The following is a 27,341-nucleotide window of genomic DNA, read 5'->3' as shown; positions in this document are numbered from 1 at the left end:
CTGCCTCCTCAGTCATGCGCTCCTCAGGTATCTGCTCAGGTGGCTGGACCACCTGGCCAGCTTCAGCTGCTGGCTCCTTGGATGAAGGCTCCTCGGCCTCTGGCTCTGACGTATCTGGAGGAGGTGGCCCAGGGTCTCTACCCTCAAACTTCGCTACTATCTACTGGAAGCGGCGAGCGTTGCGGCGCTTATAGCGGTGGACGGCCTGAAGGATCTCCTAACACATCTCATATGGTGTCTGAGCTCGGGGTATGGGTGCGGGTGCTGAAGGAGGTGCTGAAGGCTTTGCTGCTGCTGATGGAGGCTCAATAGTCTTCCTCTTCTTTTGAGGTGGCCTGTCATAGTCTCCATATGGCAGATACGGCTGCTTACTGATGTAGACAGACATCCGGTATGTCGGACATCTCTCTACACCAGATAAGGCTGCTAATCTGGTGATGAAGGATGGGAAGAGAATGTTGAATTTCTGCTGCAGGTTCACCTTCATCATCAACTCTCTAATAAGGGGAAGAACAGAGATCCTCTTCCCCTTCAGAATAGCCCATAGGAGAACTGCCACACGAATCCTGATATGAGTGGCATGCGTGCTCTGAAGGATGTAATCGGTAATGATCTGCTGCCAGATACTTGCCTCCAAGTTGAGGTCTGTGCATGCAATGCTCGCGGCGACAGGCTGCTCGCCCTTGCTGTATTCATGTAGCCTCAGGTTGGCCAATCTTTTTCAGGATCGCATCCAAAGAGATTTTGCCTGTGGCAATGTCTGTCATTATTTGAGTATAAGCGTCCCTACCCGGAGGAATATGCAGAATGTCCAAGAGGGCCTCTAAAGCAGTATTAGAGGTGTCCAAGGTGACACCTCTTAAGAAAACGGTTTGGGCATCCCTCTTGAGGAGATTGGCATAAAATTTCTTAACCTGGTGTTCATTCACTTCCACCGTGTCGGATTTTACGAATCCCCAATGATAAAAATTAATTATGTCGAGGATTGTATCCGCATATTTTTCAGGTAGGTTTAGCTTCCTCTCATAATGAAAGGCGCACTTTTCTAGCTTCTTATATTGTTCTTGGGCCTCGGAATTGACGAAAGTATCTAGATGGTCACTGGGAGGCACGGGAGGAGGGCGAGCCAAGGGGTTGGCTTTCTCCTTTCCCTTGTGGCCCATCCTGAAAAAGACAAAAATAGAAACAACTCAGGAAAAACAGATAAAATCACAGAAAGAAGAAGGATATAACCAAACAATTCAATTAAGAGCCATCAGATAAATAAATACTCAATTAGGAAAAACATCTATAAAATAGTAAAATGTTCAAAGGGAATGCGTTTTCCCAAGATCAAGCAACCTAAGCAATAAATGAATGAATGAACAAACAAGAAAGCATGTATATGACCTAGGTGTATTATGTAAGTGAATTGACCCGAGAGACATTGATTATTGCACTTTTGCATTAGCAATTGGAAAGTGTGCAAAACTTGGCGTAAAGAGCAATAGTCAAGGTCGCAGTCAAAGCGTGTACTTATTCATGTGAAAAAGATAAGAATTGACCACATATACCTAGCTTCCTATCCAAAAAATGCTTGGTTAGAGAACAAGTATGCATTGTTCGAAAAAAAGAAAACTTAAAGGAATAAGTGGCTAAGTACGGACTGTAATGTTAAAAACATGAACAAGCTTGATCAATTCACAGAGAAAGCAATGCATGTACTGCTGCAACAGTACCAAACCGAGTTCAAAATTTATGAGGTTAAGGTTGGTTCGGTGTTTAAGGAAAAAGAATTGAGCTATAAGTACAAGATGCAGCAATTCAGCATGCTATGCACTTAAAGACACCAAATAGAATGATCAGAGATGCGAAGACCAATCCAAATTGGTTGCAGGACACAGTCAGCAAAGAAGTGCATAATGGCATGTTAATTATCAAAGGATGAAATGCTCAATAAAATTTTGACATCAAACACAATAATTACAAAGGCAAAGTGAAGCTCGGATTGATGTTTTTAGCAGGGGCCCAGAATACAGTAAGCAAATCATCTCAGACAGCAGCTACTTTTAACGGAAGATGTTGCACAAGCATGAAGTAAGAATGCATAATGGCAAGGAAACCAAATACTATGGTGATCAGTCATAAAAAGTTAGTCAAGAATCCCATTCAAGCATTTCAACAAGCATAGAATGTGCAAAATTCAGCAGCAGCAAGCATAGCTCAATATACATGGCAGCAGTAAGCGTTCAGGTAAGAACAGCAACATCAACCAGTCCAAAAAACAAATGAAAAAGACTCGGCCAGCATCACATGTATTCATTCTAGAAAACAGAAGTCATCTATCCTAATACCACCTAGTAACTAGAACAGAAACTAAAGGCAGAATTAAAAATAGGAAGTAAAGTAAAGCATAAAAGAAATGGAACAGGGGAGGAAGAACAGGGGTCAAACCTGTAATATAGAGGGAAGGAAGGGTGGTAGATGGAGAGAGGCGCAGCGGCACAGGTGACCGCCGCTGCTGGGTGATGCTCGCCAGACAGAGAGGCGCGACCTAGGGTAGCGCTGGCGTGGTGGCAGAGAAGCATGAAACAGGGACAAAGGGAGAGAAATGTAGGGCGAGAGAGAAGAGAAAAGAAGAGAGAGATGGAGGGAGGGAGAGTGACGGCGGCGGCAGTGTGGTCGTCGGCGGTGGTTGGTTGTGGGGTGGAGGGACGAAAGGGATGAGAGGGAGGGTATGTGTGGTGGTGATATGGTTACTAAGAGAAGAAGAAAGGTTTGGGGGGAATTGTGGTAACTAAAGCGCGAGTCCCTGGTCATTTCGAATTAACGTTCGAAAAGTGACCTGTGCGGACACACAAGGTCGCGTGTGGACGCACACAGGGGAGAAAGAAGGGGTATGCGCGCACACAAGGTCGTGCGAGCGCTGCCAGAATGAGGCGAAACGTGACCTGTGCGGGCGCACACTTGATGTGCATACGCACAGCTTGTGCGTGCGCTACGAAAGGTTGGGTGCATACGCACAGCTTGTGCATGCGCTGCGACCAGGGGGTGTTGCTCAAGCTGTGCGGGCCCACAGAGAGTGTGCCCTCACACAAGAGATTTTTTTTTGAAATGTGCGGCTGCACGCATGGAGTGCGGACGCATATAAGAGGAAAAGGAGGTGGTGTGCACGCGCACAAGACGTGCGCGTGCTGCAAACAGAGAGGGCTTTTGAAGGCGTGTGCGCACACACTGTTGTGCGAACGCACAGGAATGCGAAATAGGGGGGTTGTGCGCACGCACAGGCCTCTGTTCCTGCAACAAGAATTTTTGGCTCTAAGGCACCAAAAGTGACATCCACAACATGTTTTCAAGCCCCAAAACATCATAAAACTCCCAAAAACACCTTATTTTACCAAAACCACTCAACAAACATCAAAATAAAACAACCAACCAAGCAAACTAACCCATTATACATGAAAAAGAGACAAGATTAGAAGGATATTACGATGGTGGGGTGTCTCCCACCTAACACTTTGGTTTATAGTCCTAAGTTGGACTTGGTGAGGAGATCCTTGTTAGGGTGGCTTATGCTTCCACTCCTCCTTGAATCTTCAACCAAGTTTGCTATTGATTCGACCTCCGGGGTCCCAATTGAGTTTCATCAAACTTATGAGAGACTTCAAGCTAGCAACTGGGATCCTCAAGTATTGCTTTTTGAAATTAATGCTCGGATCCCATACTTGAGTTTCTTTATCACCATTGACATGATTGTGCACTCCCCGGAATCCATTAAATTGACTCATGCACCAAAATTGAACTTCAAATGTTGAGTTGGCTCCATTGATGAACTTCCCATTTCTTAGCCAATCAACATTCTTCTCTTCACCATCCACTACTCCAAGAAAGGTTCGAAGTTGGCCATCCGTTTCTATAACGGCGTATTGATGTGGGCCTAAAAATCTTGTTAGAGAAGTCTTCACCCGCTCAACTCGTTCTTGCACAACTACCTTCACTTCTTGGCAAATAGAATCTTCCTCAACCTCTTTTGAATATTCTTCAACATCACTCGAGTCAAATATTGGAGGTTGTGTGAAGAAGTCAAATATCCGTTGGGGTGCATTGTGGCCATGGTGTGAAGAAGTCATTAAGAAAATATAAACAAAAATCTACTAAAAAAACAAACAAACAACCAAAAAGAGCTATTTACACTATTAACATATTCACAACAACCAAAATATATAACACCGTTTGCATTTCCCCGGCAACGGCGCCAAATTTGACGAGCGAGGATTTATCGTTGATCTAAATCTTCAAAAAATAGAATTCCATCGTTGAAAGTACAATCTAGACCAACAATGAATTCTCAAGGTCAAATAATAAATTCAATACAAAATAACCGAGATCAAGAGTAATTCAACCTTGGGTCATTCTCCCTAGGAATGCAAATGAAATGTTACTTCTTCCGGTTGTGAAGAGAGCAAAAGGGGTTTTTGTGCAATTAAAGAACGAAAGATGAAAAAGAACTAAGTAATAATCAAAAGTGGAAAGTAATGCAAGAAACAAGGAAAATGAGATCAAAACTAGTGAAAATGCAAAAAAAGAACCTTGACTTGGGAATGAGGATCCACGGAATCCTATCATGGCCATAACCACAACTATGGTAAGTATCATGGGTCAATCTTGCCTAGTCAACCCCAACCATCGAGGAGTAAATCAAGCAAGCATAATTGACCTTATTCCATAAATCCTAACCAACTTACCAACTAGTTGATAAAAGGCTAGCATCGACGGAAACAAGAGTCAACTAACTACCCAAGAATTATCACTAAATGTCGGACATTATGACTCTAGTATCCTAGGGACTCAAACCACAAGCCAAGGTGGGAAAATCTACTCAAAATCTAGAGTTGGCATTTTCACAAACACCTTGTGTGCATAAAAGTAAAAACATGGAAAATTGCAAAGTAAAATGTGAAACTATAACCAACTACCAACAAAACCAAACATAAACAAGAAATCAAACATAAGGGAAGCATGAAATGTAAAATTCATCAATCAAAACTTCAAGAAAAACAAAATTGCAATATGAACAAAGTAACTTGAACCAAGAGAAATCGAAAGTAAAAGTGATTTAATTAAAGAGGAAATTGAGAGTACTTACAATTGAAGAAGTAAAATCAAAATCAAGGCTTGCTATAAAAAGCTACAATGGAAATTGAAAACCCTAAGAGAGCAATCTACTCTACACTACTCCTACTCCTAATTACTATGAAAACTATGTAAAAATTGCTCTAATGCCTCCCCCCCTTTGATAAGTGTTGAAGTCTCCTTTATATAGCACTCCAAAATAGCATTGCAGCCTTCCAAAATTGAGCCAAGGGCCTCCAAACTCGCGCAGAACGTGCCTCATTAATGAAATCACGTGCAGGGACCTGTGCGTCCGCACACGCGGCTAAAAATGGACCTGTGCAGGCGCACAGGTGCATGCGCACGCACAGATGGAAATTCTCGCTTGTGCACGCGCGCGCAGGGCTGTGCGCACGCACACTTCGCTATGTGTGATTTTCCTTATTTTCTTCATGTTTTTTCCTTTGTACATGCTTCTTTCCACTTTTGGCTGTCCATATCACGGCATCGAATGGCACAAAGGTGGGATTAAATCACTCTATTAAAGCACAAAATTGCATGTTTTCTCATTTAAGATCAATTTAGGGATCAAACACAAAAGTATGCTATTTTGGTGCTTAAGTGTGAGTTCATGTGCTAGAATCCATCCAAATTGAGTCGAAATATACCATCAAATATGGACTCATCACAGCACAATCCAACTATACCACAAGGGAGAAAGAACTCCTAGCTATTGTTCATGCATTAGATAAATTTAGATCTTATTTGATAGGGTCCAAAATAGTGGTTTATACGGATCATGCAGCTTTAATGTATTTGTTGACAATGAGTGAGTCAAAACCTAGGCTCATACGTTAGATCTTGCTCTTGCAAGAGTTCGACATTGAGATTAGGGATCGAAGTGGGTCTTAAAATTTGGTTGCGAATCATTTAAGCCGCCTTGAAAATCTTAAATATGACCCATTTCCGATTGATGACTCATTCCTTTTGGATAGTTTGCATGCTGTTTCGGATAGCTTTCCTTGGTTTGCACCAATGGCGAACTACTTGGTTGCTAAGCTCTTCCCTCCCAACTTTTCTAAACATCAAAGGGATAAGTTGAGGAGTGATTCCAAATATTATATTTGGGATGACCCTCACTTGTGGAAGAGGGGTGTAGACCATGTAATTTGAAGAGATGTCCTGGAATCTGAAATCGAACCCATTCTTAAAGCTTGCCATTCATCCGAGTGGGGCAGCCACTTTGGCTCACAACGGACGGCTAAAAAAGTTTTGGATTGTGGATTCCGGTGGCCAACCTTATTCAAGGATGCTAACCGATTCTGTGTGTCGTGCAACTAATGTCAGAAGTCGGGAAATGCGTCCCAAAGGGATGAAATGCCTCAACAACCGATGTTGTTCTTGAAATCTTTGATGTATGGGGCATAGACTTTATAGGGCCATTTTCCAACTCAAGTGGGTACCTATATGTTCTGTTGGCGGTTGACTATGTATCAAAGTAGGTGGAAGCGATACCTACCCGCCTTGATAACGCTAATACCGTGATTTCTTTCATTAGAAACAATATTGTGTGCCGCTATGGGTCGCCACGAGCAATTGTGAGCGACCAAGGTACCCACTTTTGCAACAGGAAAGTAGAGGCACTACTCAAGCGTTATGGGGTATTGCACAAAGTTGCAACTGCTTATCACTCCCAAACCAACAGAGAAGCGGAGGTGTCTAACCGGGAGATTAAGCAAATTTTGGAGAAAGTGGTGAATCCACAAAGGAAGGACTGGAGCTCTCGGTTGGGGGATGCACTATAGGCGTATAGGATGGCCTACAAGACCCCGTTGGGGACGAGTCCCTTTCGGATCTTCTATGGTAAGGCATGCCACCTTCCGGTAGAGATTGAGTATAAAGCTTATTGGGAGGTTAAGCAGTGTAACATGGATTTCACCAAGGCGGGTGTAGCCAGAAAATTGCAACTAGAGGAGCTTGAGTGTCTTAGGATGGAGGCTTATGAGAATGCTCGAATCTACAAGGAAAAGACTAAGGCATTTCATGATCACCATATTCGAAAGAAGGACTTTCAAGAAGGTGACGAAGTTCTCCTCCATAACTCGAGGCTCAGATTCATGCCTGGGAAGCTCCGTTCAAGATGGGAAGGACCCTTCAAGGTGAAGGAGGTAAAGCCCTATGGAGTGGTGGAATTGTTTGACCCTCAAAGCGATACAACTTTCAAAGTGAATGGACATAGAGTGAAGAAGTACCATGGCTACAAGTCATCAAAGGAGTTAGATGTGTTCCTGCTTACAAAGGCACCAAGAGGAGGGGGAGCTTAAGCTCATGAACGTCCAACATAAGGATGTTAAAGAAAAGTGCTTGGTGGGAGACACCCCACCGTGGTAAGATCTTCTTTGTGTATACTTTCTTGCTTCTAGCTTTTGTTGATTTTGTTGAATTGTTATGATATTCATGTAGATTTCATTAATCTTAGTATGGATGAATTGATAAAGTTAAAGAAAATGCTTTATTTTGAGTAGTGCATGAATTGGGGAGTGTTTTCTTGACTATCTGGCTTGAATACCTGCCAAGAATGTGTTAGAATACCTTTCTCTATGTTGAAAAAAGGGGGGGGGGGGGAGGGGGCTTCACGCGTAAGCATACAAGACGCGTGCGCGTCGGTTGCATTTTCGCAAGTTTGAGCACATTTTCCCGAGAGTTGCGCGAACAATGCGCGAAACACGCAAGTGCCTACCCACGTGTATGCATGAGGCACGCCCACGCATCGCCTATCCCACTTCCTTGTCTACGCGTACGCGCATTTGACGCGTACACGTCGGTCACTCTGCGTGCCACTCTTGGTACACTTTACCCGAGAGTTGCGCGAGCATCGCGCAAACACTGCGCGTAATGCGCAACTCCTACTCACACGTGCGTGTGTAGCACGCTCACGCGTCATTTTGCCCTCTTGTCCACCCACGCGTGCGCGCACATGACGCGTACGCGTCGGTCGCCTTACCTCCGTTCCCAGTACACGACACCCGAGACTTGCGCGAGCATTGCGCAAGCAATGCGCGAAATGCGCAGTTGCCTTCATGCGTGCGCGCGCTGTGACGCGTACGCGTCCCTTACCTGTTCTGCTACCCACGCGTACGCAGGGTTGGCGCTTGCAAACCCCTTTTCCTTTCTGTAACTCCACGCGTATGCGTGGCGTGCGCGCTCGCGTCATTTCCCGGACGCAGGTAATGCACCAGCGCGCCCTGTTTCAAATTTTTCTTCTCACCTCCCTCTTCCACTTTCTTCTTCCTCTTCTCCTCTCTTCTTTCCCTTTCCCTCTTCACCACTTCTCTCACCCACCACCACCGGCGACTTTACCCACCGGAGACCACCACGTCCGGTGGTCCCACTTTCTTTTTCCTCTTCTCTTTCTTTTTTCTTTCCATTTTTCTCACTTGCACCTTATCTTCTCTATTCCTCTCAAGGTCATATTCTTTTCCATTCTCTTTGTCTTTACTTTATGCCCTTCTTTCTTAATTGCATGTCTATACTTTCTCTTATTTCTCTTAGTTGCACTTTGTTAAATTTGCTCTTGTTTATCTGCTCTCTTTTTTCTTTTTTCTTTGCCATTTTCTATGGATGTTGAAATTTGAGTTACCTCTTGCTTTGATGGGTTGGTTTGTTATCTTTTGAATCCTTGTGATTATGTGATGTTGTTTTGATGTTGGGTATATCATTTTGGGGTATTGCACTTTTGCATTTATTCAATGTGCTTATGGTTTGGATGTTGCACACCAAGTGTTTGTTGAATTGCACCTATCACATTTTTAGTCAATTTTGACACTATGCTTTCAAATCGGTGCTCTTCTATCAATACACTTGCATCCTTATTGTACATTGAGCTCATTGCACTTCATCTTTACCACTCATATGTGCATACCCATAACTTGCTTTCTTAGATCATATTGCAAGAATAGTATTCCACCCCTCTCTAACTCCACTTTATTCCTTTTGCATGCCTTATTGTCTTGGAGTTAGATTAGGTAATTGATTTTCTTGTGCTTTTTATCTTTCTTGCATATGTCACTTGGGGTTGTTAGCGATGCTTGAGTTTATTCTTCTCATGCCTTACTTGCATGCCTTTTTCACTCTTACATCCCATGCTAGTGCATTGCTCTGTATTTCAATGGTTGTCTTGCTTGCATGTGGCAGCTGTCATGTTTTCAAGACCTATTCTTTTGTCTCTTTGAGTTTAATGTCTTCTCTTTCCTCTTCTTTTTCAGATGGCCATCAAAAAGGACAAGAAAAAGCCACAGAAGAAGCCGCCTCCCAAAAGGGCGCCTCAAAGATCAACCGTTAAAGCGTCCCATGCGCCCAAGGCTAAGCCTCTCCCCAATAAGGCGCGAAGCATCATTGATATTGATGACCAAGAGAAGGACAACCTTGTGAGAGATCCCACTAGGTTTCCTAACCGCTTTTGCGAGCTCATGTTCCCCATCATGATTGCACAAAATTATTATACTGAACCCCTTCTTAACCCTCCGGATCATATAGTTCAGTTTGTCATACCTCGCATTGAGCGACGAGGATGGGGCTTTCTCATGAGTAGACCACAAGAATTCAATCTCTCGTGGGTGGTAGAGTTCTACACCAATTACTTCTCACCTTCTCTTTAGACTGTTTTTATGCGCCGGAAGCAAGTTCCAGTTTCCGAGAAAGCTATTCAAGAAGTACTCTGAGTCCTACCCGTACCGGATGAGGTAGATGGTTACCAAGAGGCCCTCCGCCAGTGTGATGAGTTCAATTTCGTTTTTGATTGGGACGCTGTCCGCCAGATTATTGCCAAACCAGAAACATTTTGGACCCGAGGGAGACTCCGGCCCCGACCTAAGGGCATTCTTGCACGTTATCTTACTGTAGAGGCTCGAGCATGGACCCAGATCTTGTCTCATTATGTGTTTCCCAGCACCCACGAGACGTTGATCACCGCAGATCTAGCCTTGCTAGTTTGGTGCATACTCACAGAGCGGTCGATTAACATTGCTCGCCTCATCCACCAAGCCATGGGTCGTGTTCATGCCAAGAGTAGCCTACCTTTCCCCCGCCTTGGTGACGGAGTTAGTTGCTACTGCTGGTGTTTCCCGTGAGACTAAGGATCGGAAAGCGATGATTCCGGTAGCGGGCGACGTCGTCCCAACCGAAAAATATCTCAAGCCTCCGGTGGAACCCAAAAACCTTGATATAGCTATCCCCTCAGATATCCCTACCACTTCTTCTACATCACAAAGATCTTTCCACCAACGGTTTGAGGACCTCCATAGGAAGATAGATAGATATGAACGGCGGAACCAACGCCGGTATGCTTACATAAAGAAGCTTTTGAGTTGTGTGACCCCTTCTATGGATGAACTGGAGATCTCCACATCCACCTCATATTTAAGTGAAGAGAGCACTCGCGAATGGGATAGTGGAAGTTCCAAACCCGACCACTGATGACTTGCATCATCTACCCTTTTTCTTGCATAAAAAGGACCATAAAAGAGCATAATCTCATTTGATCATTACAATTCATGCATTATTTGATGAACATTTTGATACATTGCTTTGAAATGGGTTTGTGCTGAATTTCAGGTGGAAAATACATCAAAAAGAGAAGAAAAACAACAAAACAAAGCTAGGCATGTGAAACTGGTGTGCCACTTGGAGCAAACGCCACAAAAATGTATGGGCGTGGCACGCCAGGAGCTGAGCGTGGCACGCCAGTACTAAATTCCAGAGAGGATCCTCAAGCTCTCTATATGGGCATGGCACGCTAGGAGCGGGGCGTGGCACGCCAGCATAGTTTTCCAGAAGAGGAGCCCAAAGCCTTCACATGGGCGTGGCATCCTAGAAGCTGGGCGTGGCACGCCAGTATAATTTTCCAGAGAGCAATGTTGAAGGCCACTAAAGGGGTGTGGCACGCCTAGCCCATCACATACTATGGGCGTGCCACTTGAACCATGGGGTGTGTGGTGCACGAATTGTGAATCACACTTTTCACAACGCGTACCACTAACCAGCAAGTGCACTGGGTCGTCCAAGTAATACCTTACGTGAGTAAGGGTCGAATCCCACAGAGATTGTTGGTTTGAAGCAATCTATGGTTATCTTGTAATTCTTAGTCAGGAAGTCAATTATATTTATCAGTTGAATTGCGAATAAACAAAAGAGCATGGATTAAAGGTTACTTGTTGTGCAGTAATGGAGAATATGTTAGAGTTTTGGAGATGCTTTGTGTTCTGAATCTCTGCTTTCCTCTGTCTTCTGATTCATGCATGCACGTTCTCCTATGGCAAGCTGTGTGTTGGTGGATCACCGTTGTCAATGGCTACCATCCATCCTTCCAATGAAAATGGTCCAGGTGCGCTGTCACCGCCCGGCTAATCATCTGCAGGTTCTCAATCGTACCGGAATAGGACTTACTAACCTTTTGCGTCTGTCACTACGCCCAGCACTCACGAGTTTGAAGCACGTCACAGTCATTCAATCCCAGAGTCCTACTCGGAATACCACAGACAAGGTTTAGACTTTCCGGACTCTCATGAATGCCGCCATCAATCTAGCTTATACCACGAAGATTCTGATTAAGAGATCTAAGAGATACTCATTCAATCTAAAGTAGAACGGAAGTGGTTGTCAGGCACGCGTTCATAGGGAATGATGATGATTGTCATGTTCATCACATTCAGGTTGAAGTGCGAATGAATATCTTAGATAGGAACACGCATGATGAATAGAAAACAGAAATACTTGCATTAATTCATTGAGACACCGCAGAGCTCCTCACCCCCAACAATGGAGTTTAGAGACTCATGCCGTCAAAGAGTACAAAGTTTTGATCTAAAATGTCATGAGATACAAAATAATTCTCTAAAAGTTGTTCAAATACTCAACTAGTAACCTAGGTTTACATAAATTGAGTAAACTATGATAGATAGTGCAGAAATTCACTTCTGGGGCCCACTTGGTATGTGCTGGGGCTGAGACTAAAGCTTCTCACGTGCATAAGACTGTTTTGGGCGTTCAACGCCAGTTTTGGATCCTTTTGTGGCGTTGAACTCTAACTTTTGATCCTTTTCTGGCGCTGGACGCCAGAATTGGGCAGAGAACTGGCGTTGAACGCCAGTTTACGTCATCTATCCTTGAGCAAAGTATGGACTATTATATATTTCTTGAAAGCCCTAGATGTCTACTTTCCAACGCAGTTGGAAGCGCGCCATTTCGAGTTCTGTAGCTCCAGAAAATCCACTTTGAGTGCAGGGAGGTCAGAATCCAACAGCATCAGCAGTCCTTTTTCAGCCTAAATCAGATTTTTGCTCAGCTCCCTCAATTTCAGCCAGAAAAATACCTGAAATTATAGAAAAACACACAACTCATAGTAAAGTCCAGAAATATGAATTTTTCCTAAAAACTAATGGAAATAAACTAAAAACTAACTAGAATATACTAAAAACTATATGAAATTAACCCCAAAAAGCCTATAAAATATCCGCTCATCACAACACCAAACTTAAATTGTTGCTTGTCCTCAAGCAACTAGATAAATAAAATAGAAGACTAATAGGTTGAGAAGCAATAATATCTCAGAGTTTTTGAGTGAAGCTCAGATTCTAATTAGATGAGCGGGACTAGTAGCATTTTGCTTCCGAATAGTTTTGGCATCTCACTTTATCCATTGAAGCTCAGAGTGATTGGAATCTATAGGAACTTAGAATTCAGATAGTGTTATTGATTCTCCTATTTCAGTATGATGATTCTTGAACACAACTACTTTATGAGTCTTGGCCGTGGCCCTAAGCACTTTGTTTTTCAGTATTACCACCGGATACATAAATGCCACAGACACATAATTGGGTGAACCTTTTCAGATTGTGGCTCAGCTTTGCTCAGCTTTTCATTAGTTTTTATGTTAAATTCACATTTCTGGACTTCACTATGAGTTTGTGTGTTTTTCTATGATTTTAGGTATTTTCTGGCTGAAATTGAGGGACTTGAGCAAAAATCAGATTCAGAGGTTGAAGAAGGACTGCTGATGCTGTTGGATTCTGACCTCCCTGCACTCAAAGTGGATTTTCTGGAGCTACAGAACTCGAAATGGTGCGCTTCCAATTGAGTTAGAAAGTAGACATCCAGGGCTTTCCAGAAATATATAATAGTCTATACTTTGACTAAGAATAGACGACGTAAACTGGCGCTCAACGTCAGCTCTCTGCCCAAATCTGGCGTCCAGCGCCAGAAAAGGATCCAAAACCAGAGTTGAACGCCAGAAATGGATCAAAACCTGGCGTTCAACTCCACAAATGGCCTCTACACGTGGAAAGTAAAGCTCAGCCCAAGCACACACAAAGTGGGCCCCGGAAGTGAATTTATGCATCAATTACTTACTCATGTAAACCCTAGTAGCTAGTTTATTATAAATAGGACCTTTTACTATTGTATTAGGTATCTTTGATCAGTTGTATGTTATCTTAGATCACGTTTGAGGGCTGGCCTCTCGGCCATGCCTGGACTTTCACTTATGTATTTTTAACGGTAGAGTTTCTACACTCCATAGATTAAGGTGTGGAGCTCTACTGTTTCTCAAGGATTAATGCAAAGTACTACTGTTTTCTATTCAATTCATCTTGTTTCGCTTCTAAGATATTCATTCATACTTCAATCTGAATGTGATGAATGTGACAATCATCATCATTCCCTATGAACGCGTGCCTGACAACCACTTCCGTTCTACCTTAGACTGAATGAGTATCTCTTAGATCTCCTAACCAGAATCTTCGTGGCGTAAGCTAGAATGATGGCGGCATTCAAGAGAATCCGGAAGGTCTAAACCTTGTCTGTGGTATTCCGAGTAGGATTCAATGAATGAATGACTGTGACGAGCTCCAAACTCGCGATTGCGGGGTGTTAGTGACAGACGCAAAAGGATAGTAAATCCTATTCCAGCATGATCGAGAACCGATAGATGAATAGCCGTGCCGTGACAGGGTGCGTTGACCATTTTCACTGAGAGGATAAGATGAAGCCATTGACAAGGGTGATGCCTCCAGACGATTAGCCGTGCCGTGACAGGGCATTGGATCATTTTCCCGAGAGATGACCGAAAGTATCCATTGACAGTGGTGATGTATCACATAAAGCCAGCCATGGAAAGGAGTAAGACTGATTGGATGAAGATAGCAGGAAAGCAGAGGTTCAGAGGAACGAAGGCATCTCCATTCGCTTATCTGAAATTCTCACCAATGAATTACATAAGTATTTCTATCCCTATTCTATTAATTATTATTCGAAAACACCATTATCAATTTATATCTGCCTAACTGAGATTTGCAAGGTGACCATAGCTTGCTTCATACCAACAATCTCCGTGGGATTCGACCCTTACTCACGTAAGGTATTACTTGGACGACCCAGTGCACTTGCTGGTTAGTTACACGGAGTTGTGAACCATGGTCTTGGCATCATGTTTTTGGCGCCATTTCCATGGAAAGAAAGAGCAATGAATTTTACATAATTAAAGTGTAATCACGATTCCGCGTACCAAGTTTTTGGCGCCGTTGCCGGGGATTGTTCGAGTTTGGACAACTAACGGTTCATCTCGTTGCTCAGATTAGGTAATTTTCTTTTTGTTTTATTTTCAAAAATTTTTCAAAAATATTTCAAAATTTTCTCACCTGTTTTCGAAAAAAAAAATTTTAAAATAAAAAAATGTTTTCAAAAATATATTTTTCTTCAGAATTTTTAAGAATGAATTCTAATGTTTCATAAAGCATGTTGAAGCCTGGTTAGCTGTAAAGCCACGACTGTCGGGCATGTTAGACGTGTCATGTCTGAGTTACATACTAAAGCTTGGCTAGCTATTAAGCCATGCCTGACCCTTTGATTGGAGCTTTAGACTAAAAAAGCACAAGATTCCTGGAATTCATATTAAAAATTTTGGAATCCTTATTTTTCTTTTTCAAAATGATTTTCGAAAAATTAAAAATAAAAATACAAAAAAATCATAAAATCATAAAAATCAAAATTATTTTGTGTTTCTTGTTTGAGTCTTGAGTCATGTTATAAGTTTGGTGTCAATTGCATATTCATCTTGCATTTTTTTCGAAAATAATCATGCATTCATAGTGTTCTTCATGATCTTCAAGTTGTTCTTGGTAAGTCTTCTTGTTTGATCTTTGCATTTGCATGTTTTGTGTCTTTTCTTGTTTTTCATATGCATTCTTGAATTCTTAGTGTCTAAGTATTAGGGAATTCTAAGTTTGGTGTCTTGCATGTTTTCTTTGCATTAAAAATTTTTCAAAAATGTGTTCTTGATGTTCATCATGATCTTCATAGTGTTCTTGGTGTTCATCTTGACATTCATAGCATTCTTTCATGCATCACATGTTTTGATCTAAAATTCTCATGCATTGCATCATTTTTCTTGTTTTTCTCTCTCATCATAAAAATACAAAAATCAAAAAATATCTTTCCCTTTTTCTCTCTTAAAATTTCGAAAATTAGATTTGACTTTTTCAAAAATTTTTAAAATCTAGTTGTTTTCACGAGTCAAATCAAATTTTTAATTTAAAAATCTCATCTTTTTCAAAATCTTTTTTAAAAATCAAATCTTTTTCATTTTTCTTAGTTATTTTCGAAAATTTTAAAAATATTTTTCAAAAATCTTTTTCTTATCTTTATCACATAATTTTCGAAAATAACATCATCAATTAATGTTTTGATTCAAAAATTTCAAGTTTGTTACTTTCTTGTTAAGAAAGATTCAAACTTTAAGTTCTAGAATCATATCTTGTGATTTCTTGTGAATCAAGTCATTAATTGTGATTTTAAAAATCAAATCTTTTTCAAAAACTAATTTCTATCATATCTTTTCAAAAATATCTTCTTATCTTACCTTTTTCAAAAATATGATTTCAAAATATCTTTTCTAACTTCCTAACTTCTTATCTTTTTAAAATTTGTTTCAACTAACTAACTAACTTTTTGTTTGTTTCTTATCTTTTTCAAAACTACCTAACTAACTCTATCTCTCTAATTTTCGAAAATATCTCCCTCTTTTTCAAAATTTCTTTTTAATTAACTAATTATTTCAAATTTTAAATCTTAATTTTCAAAAATTACTAACTTTTTCAAAAACTATTTTCGAAAATCATTAACTCTTTTTTCAAAAATAATTTTCGAAAATTCTCTTCTCTCTCATCTCCTTCTATTTGTTTATTCATCTACTAACATCTCTCCCTCACTCACAAAAAAAAAGAGAGGATCTCTATTATTATTATTTTTCTGTGCCTTCTTCTTTGTCATATGAGCAGGAGCAAGGACAAGAATATTCTTGTTGAAGCAGATCCGGAACTTGAAAGGACTCTGAAGAGAAAATTAAGAGAAGCTAAAATACAACAATCCAGAGATAACCTTTCAGAAATTTTCGAACAAGAAGAGGAGATGGCAGCCGAAAATAATAATAATGCAAGGAGAATGCATGGTGACTTTACTGCACCTAATTCCAATTTACATGGAAGAAGCATCTCTATTCCTGCCATTGGAGCAAACAACTTTGAGCTGAAACCTCAATTAGTTTCTCTGATGCAGCAGAATTGCAAGTTTCATGGACTTCCATCTGAAGATCCTTTTCAGTTCTTAACTGAATTCTTGCAGATATGTGATACTGTTAAGACTAATGGAGTAGCTCCTGAAGTCTACATGCTCATGCTTTTCCCTTTTGCTATAAGAGACAGAGCTAGAATATGGTTGGACTCTCAACCTAAAGACAGCCTGAACTCTTGGGATAAGCTGGTCACGGCTTTCTTAGCCAAGTTCTTTCCTCCTCAAAAGCTGAGCAAGCATAGAGTGGATGTTCAAACCTTCAAACAAAAAGAAGGTGAATCCCTCTATGAAGCTTGGGAAAGATACAAACAGTTGACCAAAAAGTGTCCTTCTGACATGCTTTCAGAATGGACCATCCTGGATATATTCTATGATGGTTTATCTGAGTTATCAAAGATGTCATTGGATACTTCTGCAGGTGGATCCATTCACCTAAAGAAAACGCCTGTAGAAGCTCAAGAACTCATTGACATGGTTGCTAATAACCAGTTCATGTACACTTCTAAGAGGAATCCTGTGAGTAATGGGATGCCTATAAAGAAGGGAGTTCTTGAAATTAATACTCTGAATGCCATACTGGCTCAGAATAAAATATTGACTCAGCAAGTCAATATGATTTCTCAGAGTCTGAATGGAATGCAAGCTGCATCCAACAGTACTCAAGAGGCATCTTCTGAAGAAGAAGCTTATGATCCTGAGAACCCTGCAATAGCAGAGGTGAATTACTTAGGTGAACCTTATGGAAACACCTATAACTCATCATGGAGAAATCATCCAAATTTCTCATGGAAGGATCAAAAGCCTCAACAAGGCTTTAATAATGGTGGAAGAAACAGGTTTAGCAATAGCAAGCCTTTTTCATCATCCACTCAGCAACAGACAGAGAATTTTGAGCAGAATCCATCTAGCTTAGCAAACTTAGTCTCTGATCTATCTAAGGCCACTGTGAGTTTCATGAATGAAACAAGGTCTTCTATTAGAAATTTGGAAGCACAAGTGGGCCAGCTGAGTAAAAGGATCACTGAAATCCCTCCTAGTACTCTCCCAAGCAATACAGAAGAGAATCCAAAAGGAGAGTGCAAGGCCATTGACATAAGCACCATGGCCGAACCCAAAGAAGGAGAGGAGGACGTGAATCCCAAGGAGGAAGACCTCCTAGGACGTCCAGTGGTCAATAAGGAGCTTCCCTCTGAGGAACCAAAGGACTCTAAGGCTCATCTAGAGACCATAGAGATTCCATTAAACCTCTTTATGCCCTTCATGAGCTCTGATGAGTATTCCTCTTCTGAAGAGAATGAGGATGTTACTGAAGAGCAAACTGCCAAGTTTCTTGGTGCAATCATGAAGCTAAATGCCAAATTATTTGGCATTGACACTTGGGAAGTTGAACCTTCCTTGTTCATCAATGAACTAAGTGATCTGGATCAACTGACATTACCTCAGAAGAGACAGGATCCTGGAAAGTTCATAATATCTTGTACCATAGGCACCATGATCTTTAAGGCTCTGTGTGATCTTGGTTCAGGAATAAACCTCATGCCCCTCTCTGTAATAGAGAAACTGGGAATCTATGGGGTGCAAGCTGCTAAAATCTCATTAGAGATGGCAGATAATTCAAGAAAACAGGCTTATGGACAAGTAGAGGACGTGCTAGTAAAGGTTGAAGGCCTTTACATCCCTGCTGATTTCATAATCCTGGATACTGGAAAGGAAGAGGATGAATCCATCATCCTAGGAAGACCTTTCCTAGCCACAGCAAGAGCTGTGATTGATGTGGACAGAGGAGAATTAATCCTTCAATTGAATGAGGACAACCTTGTGTTTACAACTCAAGGATCTCTCTCTGCATCCATGGAGAGGAAGCATAAAAAGCTTCTCTCAAAGCAGAGTCAAACAAAGCCCCCACAGTCAAACTCTAAGTTTGGTGTTGGGAGGCTACAACCAAACTCTAAGTTTGGTGTTGAACTCCCATATCCAAACTCTAAGTTTGGTATTGGAGAGTCTCAACAAAGCTCTGCATATCTGTGAGGCTCCATGAGAGCCCACTGTCAAGCTATTGACATTAAAGAAGCGCTTGTTGGGAGGCAACCCAATTTCTATTTATCTAACTATATTTTTCTTAGTTATATGTCTTTATAGGTTCATGATCATGTGGAGTCACAAAATAAACAAAAAAATCAAAAACGGAATAAAAAACAGCAGAAGAAAAATCACACCCTGGAGGAGCATCTGTCTGGTGTTCAACGCCAGAACAGAGCATGGTTCTGGTGCTGAACGCCCAAAATGGGCAGCATCCTGGCGCTGAACGCCCAGAACAAGCATGGTTCTGGCGTTCAACGCCAGAAATGGCAACAAATGGGCGTTGAACGCCCAAAATGGGCACCAACCTGGCGCTGAATGCCCAGAGTTGTTTGCAAGGGCATTTTACATGCCTAATTTGGTGCAAGGTTGTAAATCCTTGAACACCTCAGGATCTGTAGACCCCACAGGATCATCTCAAGATCTGTGGACCCCACAGAATCATCTCAGGATCTGTGGACCCCACAGGATCCCCACCTACCTCTACTCACTTCTTCTCACCCCTCTTTCACACAATCCCATAAACACTCTTCCCCATCACCTCTTCACCACTCATATCCATCCACTCTTCCCCATAAACCTACCTCATAAACTCCACCTACCTTCAAAATTCAACATCTCTTTCCCACCCATATGGCCGAATACACACCTCCCTCCATCTCCTCCATATCTTCTTCTTCTTCTATTCCTTCTTCTTTTGCTCGAGGGCGAGCAACATTCTAAGTTTGGTGTGGTAAAAGCATAGCTTTTTTTTGTTTTTTCCATAACCATTGATGGCACCTAAGGCCAGAAAAACCTCTAGAAAGAGGAAAGGGAAGACAAAAGCTTCCCTCAAAGGGTCTATAGCTCAGTGGTAGAACATTTGACTGCAAATCAAGAGATCCCTGAGATACCTCAGGGGATACATTTTCTTCCACACAATTATTGGAAGCAACTAAGGGTGGAACATCAAGAGCACTCCATCATCCTTCATGAAATAAGAGAAGATCAAAAAGCAATGAGGGAGGAGCAACAAAGACAAGGAAGAGACATAGAAGAGCTCAAGGACGTCATTGGTCCCTCAAGAAGGAAACGCCACCATCACTAAGGTGGATTCATTCCTTGCTCTTATTTCTTCGGTTTTTTGTTTTCTATGTTATGTGCTTATCTATGTTTGTGTCTTCATTACATGATCATTAGTAGTTAGTAACTATGTCTTAAAGTTATGAATGTCCTATGAATCCATCACATCTCTTAAATGAAAAATGTTTTAATTCAAAAGAACAAGAAGTACATGAGTTTCAAATTTATCCTTGAACTTAGCTTAATTATATTGATGTGGTGACAATGCTTCTTGTTTTCTGAATGTATGCTTGAACAGTGCATATGTCTTTTGAAGTTGTTGTTTAAGAATGTTAAATATGTTGGCTCTTGAAAGAATGATGACTAGGAGACATGTTATTTGATAATCTAAAAAATCATAAAAATGATTCTTGAAGCAAGAAAAAGCAGCAAAGAACAAAGCTTGCAGAAAAAAAAATAGGCGAAAAAAAAAATAGAAAGAAAAAGAAAAAGCAAGCAGAAAAAGCCAAAAGCTCTTAAAACCAAGAGGCAAGAGCAAAAAGCCAATAACCCTTAAAACCAAAAGGCAAGGGCAAATAAAAAGGATCCCAAGGCTTTGAGCATCAGTGGATAGGAGGGCCTAAAGGAATAAAATCCTGGTCTAAGCGGCTAAATGATGCCAAGGCATCTTAGGCGAGTTTCACTAGCATTTTTCTGTTAGTTTTAGTTGTTTTATGCGCTTTCTTGAGCTTAAAGTAACCAAGAATGGTTAAATGAATAACAAAGCAATGAACCATCCAAACAGTATGATTTTTATGCAAATTTCATGAGTTTTTAGTTATATTACTTGAATGCTATGAATGGAAGATTCTCATGAAAATTTGCAAGACTTTGATGCAGTTGTTTGGATGATTTCAGGAAAGAAGAGGCTAGGCAAGGAAGCAACAAAAATCAATAAAGGAAGCTTGAATATCACATGTGGAGTTTAAGTTCCAGTTTAAGCTTAAACTGGAACTTAAACGGCAAAATCATGAAAGCTGAGGAAAGGGTGAAAGTGGCGTTTAACCTCCAGTTTAACCTTAAACTGGAAGTTAAACGCCAGAAATGGGGAATGCACCATGGAGCCATTTCCACGTTTAAGCTCCAGTTTAACCTTAAACTGGAGCTTAAACGTGTTCGACCAAGTTTTCTCCTCCAGGGTTGCTTTATCCATTTCCACGTTTAAGCTCCAGTTTAACCTTAAACTGGAGCTTAAACGTGTTCGACCTCCAGGGCTACCTTTCTCCTCTTCCACGTTTAAGCTCCAGTTTAACCTTAAACTGGAGCTTAAACGTGTTCGACACCTCCAGGGCTACCTTTCTCCTCTTCCACGTTTAAGCTCCAGTTTAACCTTAAACTGGAGCTTAAACGTGTTCGACCTCCAGGGCTGCCTTTCCTATCTCCACGTTTAAGCTTCAGTTTAACCTTAAACTGAAGCTTAAACGTGTTCGACTACGTTACCCTCCAGGGCTGCCTTCTTCCATTTCCACGTTTAAGCTTCAGTTTAACCTTAAACTGAAGCTTAAACGTGCTTCCACAAAAGGCATCATTGGAAGTGTCTGGCGTTTAAGCTGCAGTTTAAGCTTAAACTGCAACTTAAACGCCACTATTGGAAAAGGTTTCTGGGCCAAAAATATTGCAGTTTAAGTTAGCTTTTGAGCACAAACATTAACTTAAACTTACTCTGGTATGAAACCCAATTGAATATCATGGTTTATGGGATTGGGCCTGAAGGATTGATGAGTCTGGAATTTCAATTTGTTGAGTCATGTGTCATTACTTGATTATCACTAAGTTGGCTCAATGAATGTTACAGAATGTGGATCAGCAGCCTCATCAAGATTATGGATCATAAACCCAAAGCAAAAGGAAAGCAGGGAGAGGCCTCAAAGCCCAAGAAACACAACAGAAGCTCAATATAGAAAGTGTATAAATAGGATAGAATTCAAGTTAGGAAGGACTTTGAACCTTTCATTTTGCTAGTTTTCATACCTTTGTAATTGAATTCAGAGCTATGACTCACTAAACCCCCTTTCATTGGGTTAGGGAGCTCTATTGTAATTCAATGAATCAATAATAGTTTATCTTCTTCTTCAATCTTTTCTCTTGAATTTTGTTAGAAAGCTTCTCGATCTAATTCCATTGGGTAGTTTTCTTGGGAAAGAAACTACCCATAATTGGAATCCTTCGGAACCTTGGGAAAGGAATGGAGGATTCATGCTAGAGAAGCTTTCTCACAGTGAATTGGATTGGGGTTTGGATGGATATTGTGACATGTAATCCTACCAAATTGTGGTTCATGAAACTGTGTGGTATAATCAGTGATCGAGCATCATCTCTTCTTATGAACATTTAAACCAAGGGATTGGGAATTTGTTTGTTTTTAGAGAGAATTGGTGAGCCAAGGGATTGGGATCCAATCATATAAGATTGCCAAGCAAAATTCAATGAACGCATTGGTTGAGGAAGAGATAAACATGTTTTGATTCGGAGATCTCAATATCTCCTATAACCCAATGAATTCCCCATTTCTGATTTCCACTTTCTCTTTACATTCTGCAACTCAATTCATGCAATCACCCCCATTCCCTTTTAATTTCAGCAATTTAGCTTCTGCTCTTTAATTCATGCAATTTAAGATTCCGCCATTTCAATTTCTTACCATTTACGTTTCCCGCCAATTTTACATTCCGCAATTCTCATCTAATTCTTGATTCTGCTCAACTAGACACACTTCTAATCCGAATTGCTCATTCAACCAATCCTTGTGGGATTCGACCTCACTCTATTGTGAGTTTTTACTTGACGATAACCGGTGCACTTGCCGGAAGGAATTTTGCTGATCGTGCAATTTCCTAAATCGTGGCATAACTAGTTTATGCGCATCAAGTTTATGGCGCCGTTGCTGGGGATTGGTTTTCGATTGACAATTCTCCAATTGGAAGTTAACTAGATTGGGCATTTTTTTTTTTTGCTTTGTTAATTCAGTTCAAGTTATTTGTTGAATTTTAATTTCTGCACTCTGTTACATGCTTTCTTTCTTTATGCCTTTAAATTCAAGCAACTAACTCACTGACTCACTAACTATTTGAATTAATTCCTCAACTGCTCTAACCATACTCTTCCATTAACCAAGAGTATTTTACTTGTTTGTTGCCTGTGCTGTGTTCTTGTATGACAGGTAGGAGAGGAGAGACATCAACTCCTCCATATACCGAACCAGAGAGGACCCTTCATAGACTTAGAAGGGAAGCAAGAGGGAAGAGAGTACTGGGAGAAGAAGAATCTGAAGGAGAATCTGAGGACAATTTTGAGGAAGCTCTAGATCTCAACATGGAAAGAGAAGTTCATAACCATGGGAGAGCTGATGGAAACAATGCCATTCCCGAGAGGAGGGTTCTTGGTTCATACATAAACCCAACATCTGGGAATTGTGGTAGCAGCATTCAGAAACCACCCATTCAGGCTAACAATTTTGAGCTCAAACCACAGCTAATATCACTTGTGGAGAATCATTGTTCATTTGGAGGGAGTGCTAATGAAGACCCAAACCAAAATCTCACAAAATTCCTGAGAATTTGCGACACTGTGAAGTCCAATGGAGTCCAGGAAGATGCCTATAAACTGCTTTTGTTCCCATTTTCACTTAGGGACAAGGCAGCTAAGTGGCTGGAATCATTCCCAAGGGGGAGCCTAACAACATGGGACGAGGTGGAAAGCAAGTTTCTGGCACGTTTCTACCCCCCACAAAAGGTCAATAGGCTTCGATCTGAGGTTCAGACTTTTAGACAACAAGATGGTGAAACTCTCTACGAGGCATGGGAGAGGTTCAAGGATTTGACAAGGAAATGCCCACCAGACATGTTCCATGACTGGGTGTAATTGCACATTTTCTATGATGGACTTTCTTATGAATCAAGGAAGGTTGTAGACCATTCATCAGGAGGTTCATTGAACAGGAAGAAGACTGTGGAAGAAGCCATTGAAGTGATTGAGACAGTGGCTGAGAATGAGTACTACTATGCATCAGAGAGACACAACACTAAGGGAGTCATGGAGCTGAACCATGTTGATACAATTCTAGCCCAAAACAAGGTGTTTGCCAAGCAACTAGCAGAGCTCACCAGGAAATTAGAAACAAAGCAAGTGGCTGCAATACACACACAAGATCAAGAGGAAGAAAGCACTGAAGGAGGTGATTGGGAAGAGGCCAATTATGTAGGAAATCAACAAAGGCAACCATATGATCCACATTCCAACACTTACAACCCAGGCTGGAAAAACCACCCAAACTTTGGGTGGGGAAACCAGCAAAACCAACATAACAAGTCCACATACCAAAACCCCAACCAAAGAGCATACCAAGCCACACAAAACACTTACTCCCAACCATCATATCAAGGTCAAAATAATCGACCTACCCAACCTAATCCGAACCAACAATTTCAAGATCAATTAAACAGGATAGAAGGAATGCTTGCAACCATGGGTCAAGACATAATCGAATTGAAAGCTTTTAAGGAAGAAGTAATTTCCAACTTGCAAAACCAAGGAGCTGCCATCCAGAAGTTAGAAAATCAAATTGGGTATTTGTATAAGCAAATCCCTGGGCCAAGTGTTTCTCATGCTGCCAAGGCTATTGCAAGGGAAGAATGTAAAGCCATAACCCTCAGAAGTGGAAAAAAGCTAAAGGAGATCTCAAGTGAACCCACAGAGGATGAAGCAAAGGAAAATGTGAGAGATAAGGAACAGGGACAATCCTTTACACCGTCTGCAACAAGAGAAAAAGAAAAAGAGGTCCTGAAGCCGTATACACCCAAAGCACCATATCCTCAACGTTTGATGAAAGGTGAAAAGGATGGCCAATTCTCCAGATTTTTGGAGATTTTCAAGAAGCTTCAAATCAACATTCCGTTTGCTGAGGCAATAGAGCAAATGCCACTCTATGCAAAATTCTTAAAGGAATTAATGACCAAAAAGAGAAGCTGGAGAAATGAGGAAACTGTGTTGTTGACTGAAGAATGCAGTGCCATCATTCAACACAAATTGCCTCAGAAACTGAAGGATCCAGGCAGTTTTCAAATCCCCTGCATCATAGGAGAAGTCATGGTGGAGAAGGCCTTGTGTGACTTAGGGGCCAGTATCAATTTGATGTCTCTAACAATGATGAGAAGAATGGAGATTGAGGAAGTCAAACCAACAAGAATGGCCCTCCAATTGGCAGATCGAACCTTTAAATTCCCTCATGGGATAGTTGAAGATTTGTTGGTAAAAGTGGGAGATTTCATATTCCCTGCCGATTTTGTGGTATTAGATATGGAGGAAGAAGCCGAAGCTTCAATAATTCTGGGAAGACCCTTCCTGGCTACTGCAGGGGCCATCATAGATGTCCAAAAGGGTGAGCTCACTCTTAGACTGCATGATGAGCAATTGGTGTTTAACGTATTCAAGGCAATGAGCTATCCATCAGAATCACTAAAGGAATGCATGAGGGTGGATGTAGTGGACATTGCAGTACAAGAAACCTTTGAGGAAACAACAAAGGAAGTGGCAGAGGAGGAGTTCACCAAGGATATTGAAGATAGTGACATCAAGGCTGCTGAAACAACCATGCCAAGCATGCCAGATAGAGTGAAAGAAGAGAAGGAAGCACCAAAACCTGAGCTCAAAGCATTGCCCTCTAATCTCAAGTATGCATACTTGGGTAGTAATGAGAGCTATCCTGTTATCATTAGCGCTGCCCTGAGCCAAGAACAGGAAGAAAAATTGATCAATGTGCTACAAACTCATCAAGACGCCATTGGATGGACCCTAGCTGATTTGAAGGGGATAAGTTCATCCATATGCATGCATAAAATCTTGTTAGAAGAGGATGCTAGAACCTACATTCAAGCTCAGAGAAGATTGAATCCCGTCATGAAAGAAGTGGTACAAAAGGAGGTCATGAAGTTATGGCAGGCAGGGGTAATCTACCCCATTTCTGATAGCCCATGGGTTAGTCCCATCCATGTAGTGCCCAAGAAAGGTGGCATAACTGTGGTGCCAAATGAGAGGAACGAACTCATACCCACAAGAACTGTCACTGGGTGGAGGATGTGCATAGACTACAGGAAGCTCAATGAAGCCACCAGAAAAGATCATTTCCCACTCCTATTCATGGATCAGATGCTTGAAAGGCTTGCAGGACATGCCTACTATTGCTTTCTGGATGGATACTCAGGCTATAATCAGATAGTAGTTGATCCTAGAGATCAAGAGAAAACATCATTTGTTTGTCCATATGGAGTTTTTGCTTATAGACGCATGCCCTTTGGATTGTGTAATGCACCTGCCACTTTCCAAAGATGCATGTTGTCCATCTTTTCGGACATGATTGAAAAATTTATTGAGGTTTTCATGGATGATTTTTCTGTGTTTGGAGATTCTTTTCCTAGCTGCCTACACCACCTTGCTTTGGTGCTTAAGAGATGCCAAGAGACCAACCTAGTATTAAACTGGGAAAAGTGTCATTTCATGGTCACAGAAGGAATAGTCCTTGGCCACAAAATCTCGAATAGAGGCATTGAGGTGGACAGAGCTAAGGTGGAACTCATTGAAAAATTACCTCCACCAAGTAATGTCAAGGCAATTAGGAGTTTTTTGGGACACGCTGGCTTTTACAGAAGGTTTATTAGAGACTTTTCTAAAATAGCCAAACCTTTGAGTAACTTGCTTGTCTCTGATACACCCTTTGTATTTGATAAAAATTGCATGATAGCCTATGAACTTTTGAAGCAAAAACTTTTCTCTGCACCTATCATTGCCCCACCTGATTGGAACTTACCTTTTGAACTGATGTGTGATGCATCAAACCTTGCTGTTGGGGCAGTGTTAGGACAAAGGAAAGACAATTTGATACATGTGATTTATTATGCCAGTAAAGTATTGAATGATAACCAAAGGAATTACACAACCACTGAAAAAGAACTCTTGGCAATAGTCTTTGCATTTGACAAATTTAGATCTTATCTCATTGGATCTAAAGTCATTGTTTTCACTGATCATTCAGCTTTAAAATATTTACTTGCTAAACAAGAATCCAAACCAAGACTTATTAGATGGGTTCTTTTGTTGCAGGAATTTGACATTGAAATCAAAGACAAGAAGGGCGTAGAGAACAAGGTGGCAGATCATTTATCAAGGATACCATGTGAAGAAGGAAGCGCACAAAGCACACATATAAATGAGTGCTTTCCTGATGAACAACTCATGGTAATTCACAAAGCACCCTGGTTTGCAGACATAGCGAACTTCAAGGCGACTGGGAGTTTGCCGTTGGAATTTAACAAGCATCAAAGGAAGAAATTGGTAAATGATGCTAAATACTTCATCTGGGACGAACCATACTTGTTCAAAAAATGTTCGGATGGCATACTCAGAAGATGCATATCAGAGGAAGAAGGAAGGGAAGTCTTATGGGACTGCCATGG

At 41.2% G+C, this 27,341-nt stretch overlaps 2 protein-coding genes and 1 non-coding gene across 3 annotated transcripts in view; 2 read left to right on the top strand and 1 right to left on the bottom strand.

The window, feature by feature from the left end:
* Positions 1–6,268: 6,268 nt before the first annotated feature.
* Positions 6,269–6,896, top strand: LOC140183106 (uncharacterized). The gene is made up of 2 exons (XM_072231122.1): positions 6,269–6,433; positions 6,594–6,896. The coding sequence occupies exons 1-2, from the start codon at positions 6,269–6,271 to the stop codon at positions 6,894–6,896; spliced, it is 468 nt and encodes a 155-aa protein (XP_072087223.1).
* Positions 6,897–10,149: 3,253 nt separating this feature from the next.
* Positions 10,150–27,341, top strand: part of LOC140183105 (uncharacterized) — a 31,048-nt gene continuing 13,856 nt past the window's right edge. The window contains exons 1-3 of the mRNA XM_072231121.1: positions 10,150–10,430; positions 24,747–24,898; positions 25,739–27,321. Of these exons, the coding sequence (XP_072087222.1) occupies positions 10,150–10,430; positions 24,747–24,898; positions 25,739–27,321 (2,016 nt within the window). The remainder of the gene's footprint in view (positions 10,431–24,746; positions 24,899–25,738; positions 27,322–27,341) is intronic.
* On the bottom strand, positions 23,632–23,735 carry LOC112787498 (small nucleolar RNA R71). The gene has a single exon (XR_003194909.1). It is a non-coding gene; the product is annotated as a small nucleolar RNA R71 (small nucleolar RNA).

This window comes from Arachis hypogaea, chromosome 20 (genome assembly GCF_003086295.3).
Source record: "Arachis hypogaea cultivar Tifrunner chromosome 20, arahy.Tifrunner.gnm2.J5K5, whole genome shotgun sequence".
Taxonomy (NCBI): Eukaryota; Viridiplantae; Streptophyta; class Magnoliopsida; order Fabales; family Fabaceae; genus Arachis; species Arachis hypogaea.
The sequence above is the reverse complement of the archived record's forward strand: the minus strand, read 5'-3'. Positions and strand labels throughout refer to the sequence as shown.

Excerpts from the sequence above, each read along its gene's own strand:
- LOC140183106 (XM_072231122.1), top strand. The coding sequence starts at position 6,269 with ATGTCCTGGAATCTGAAATCGAACCCATTCTTAAAGCTTGCCATTCAT. Across the intron at positions 6,434-6,593 it reads CTGTGTGTCGTGCAACTAAT|GTGGAAGCGATACCTACCCG; the intron begins GTCAGAAGTCGG and ends GTATCAAAGTAG.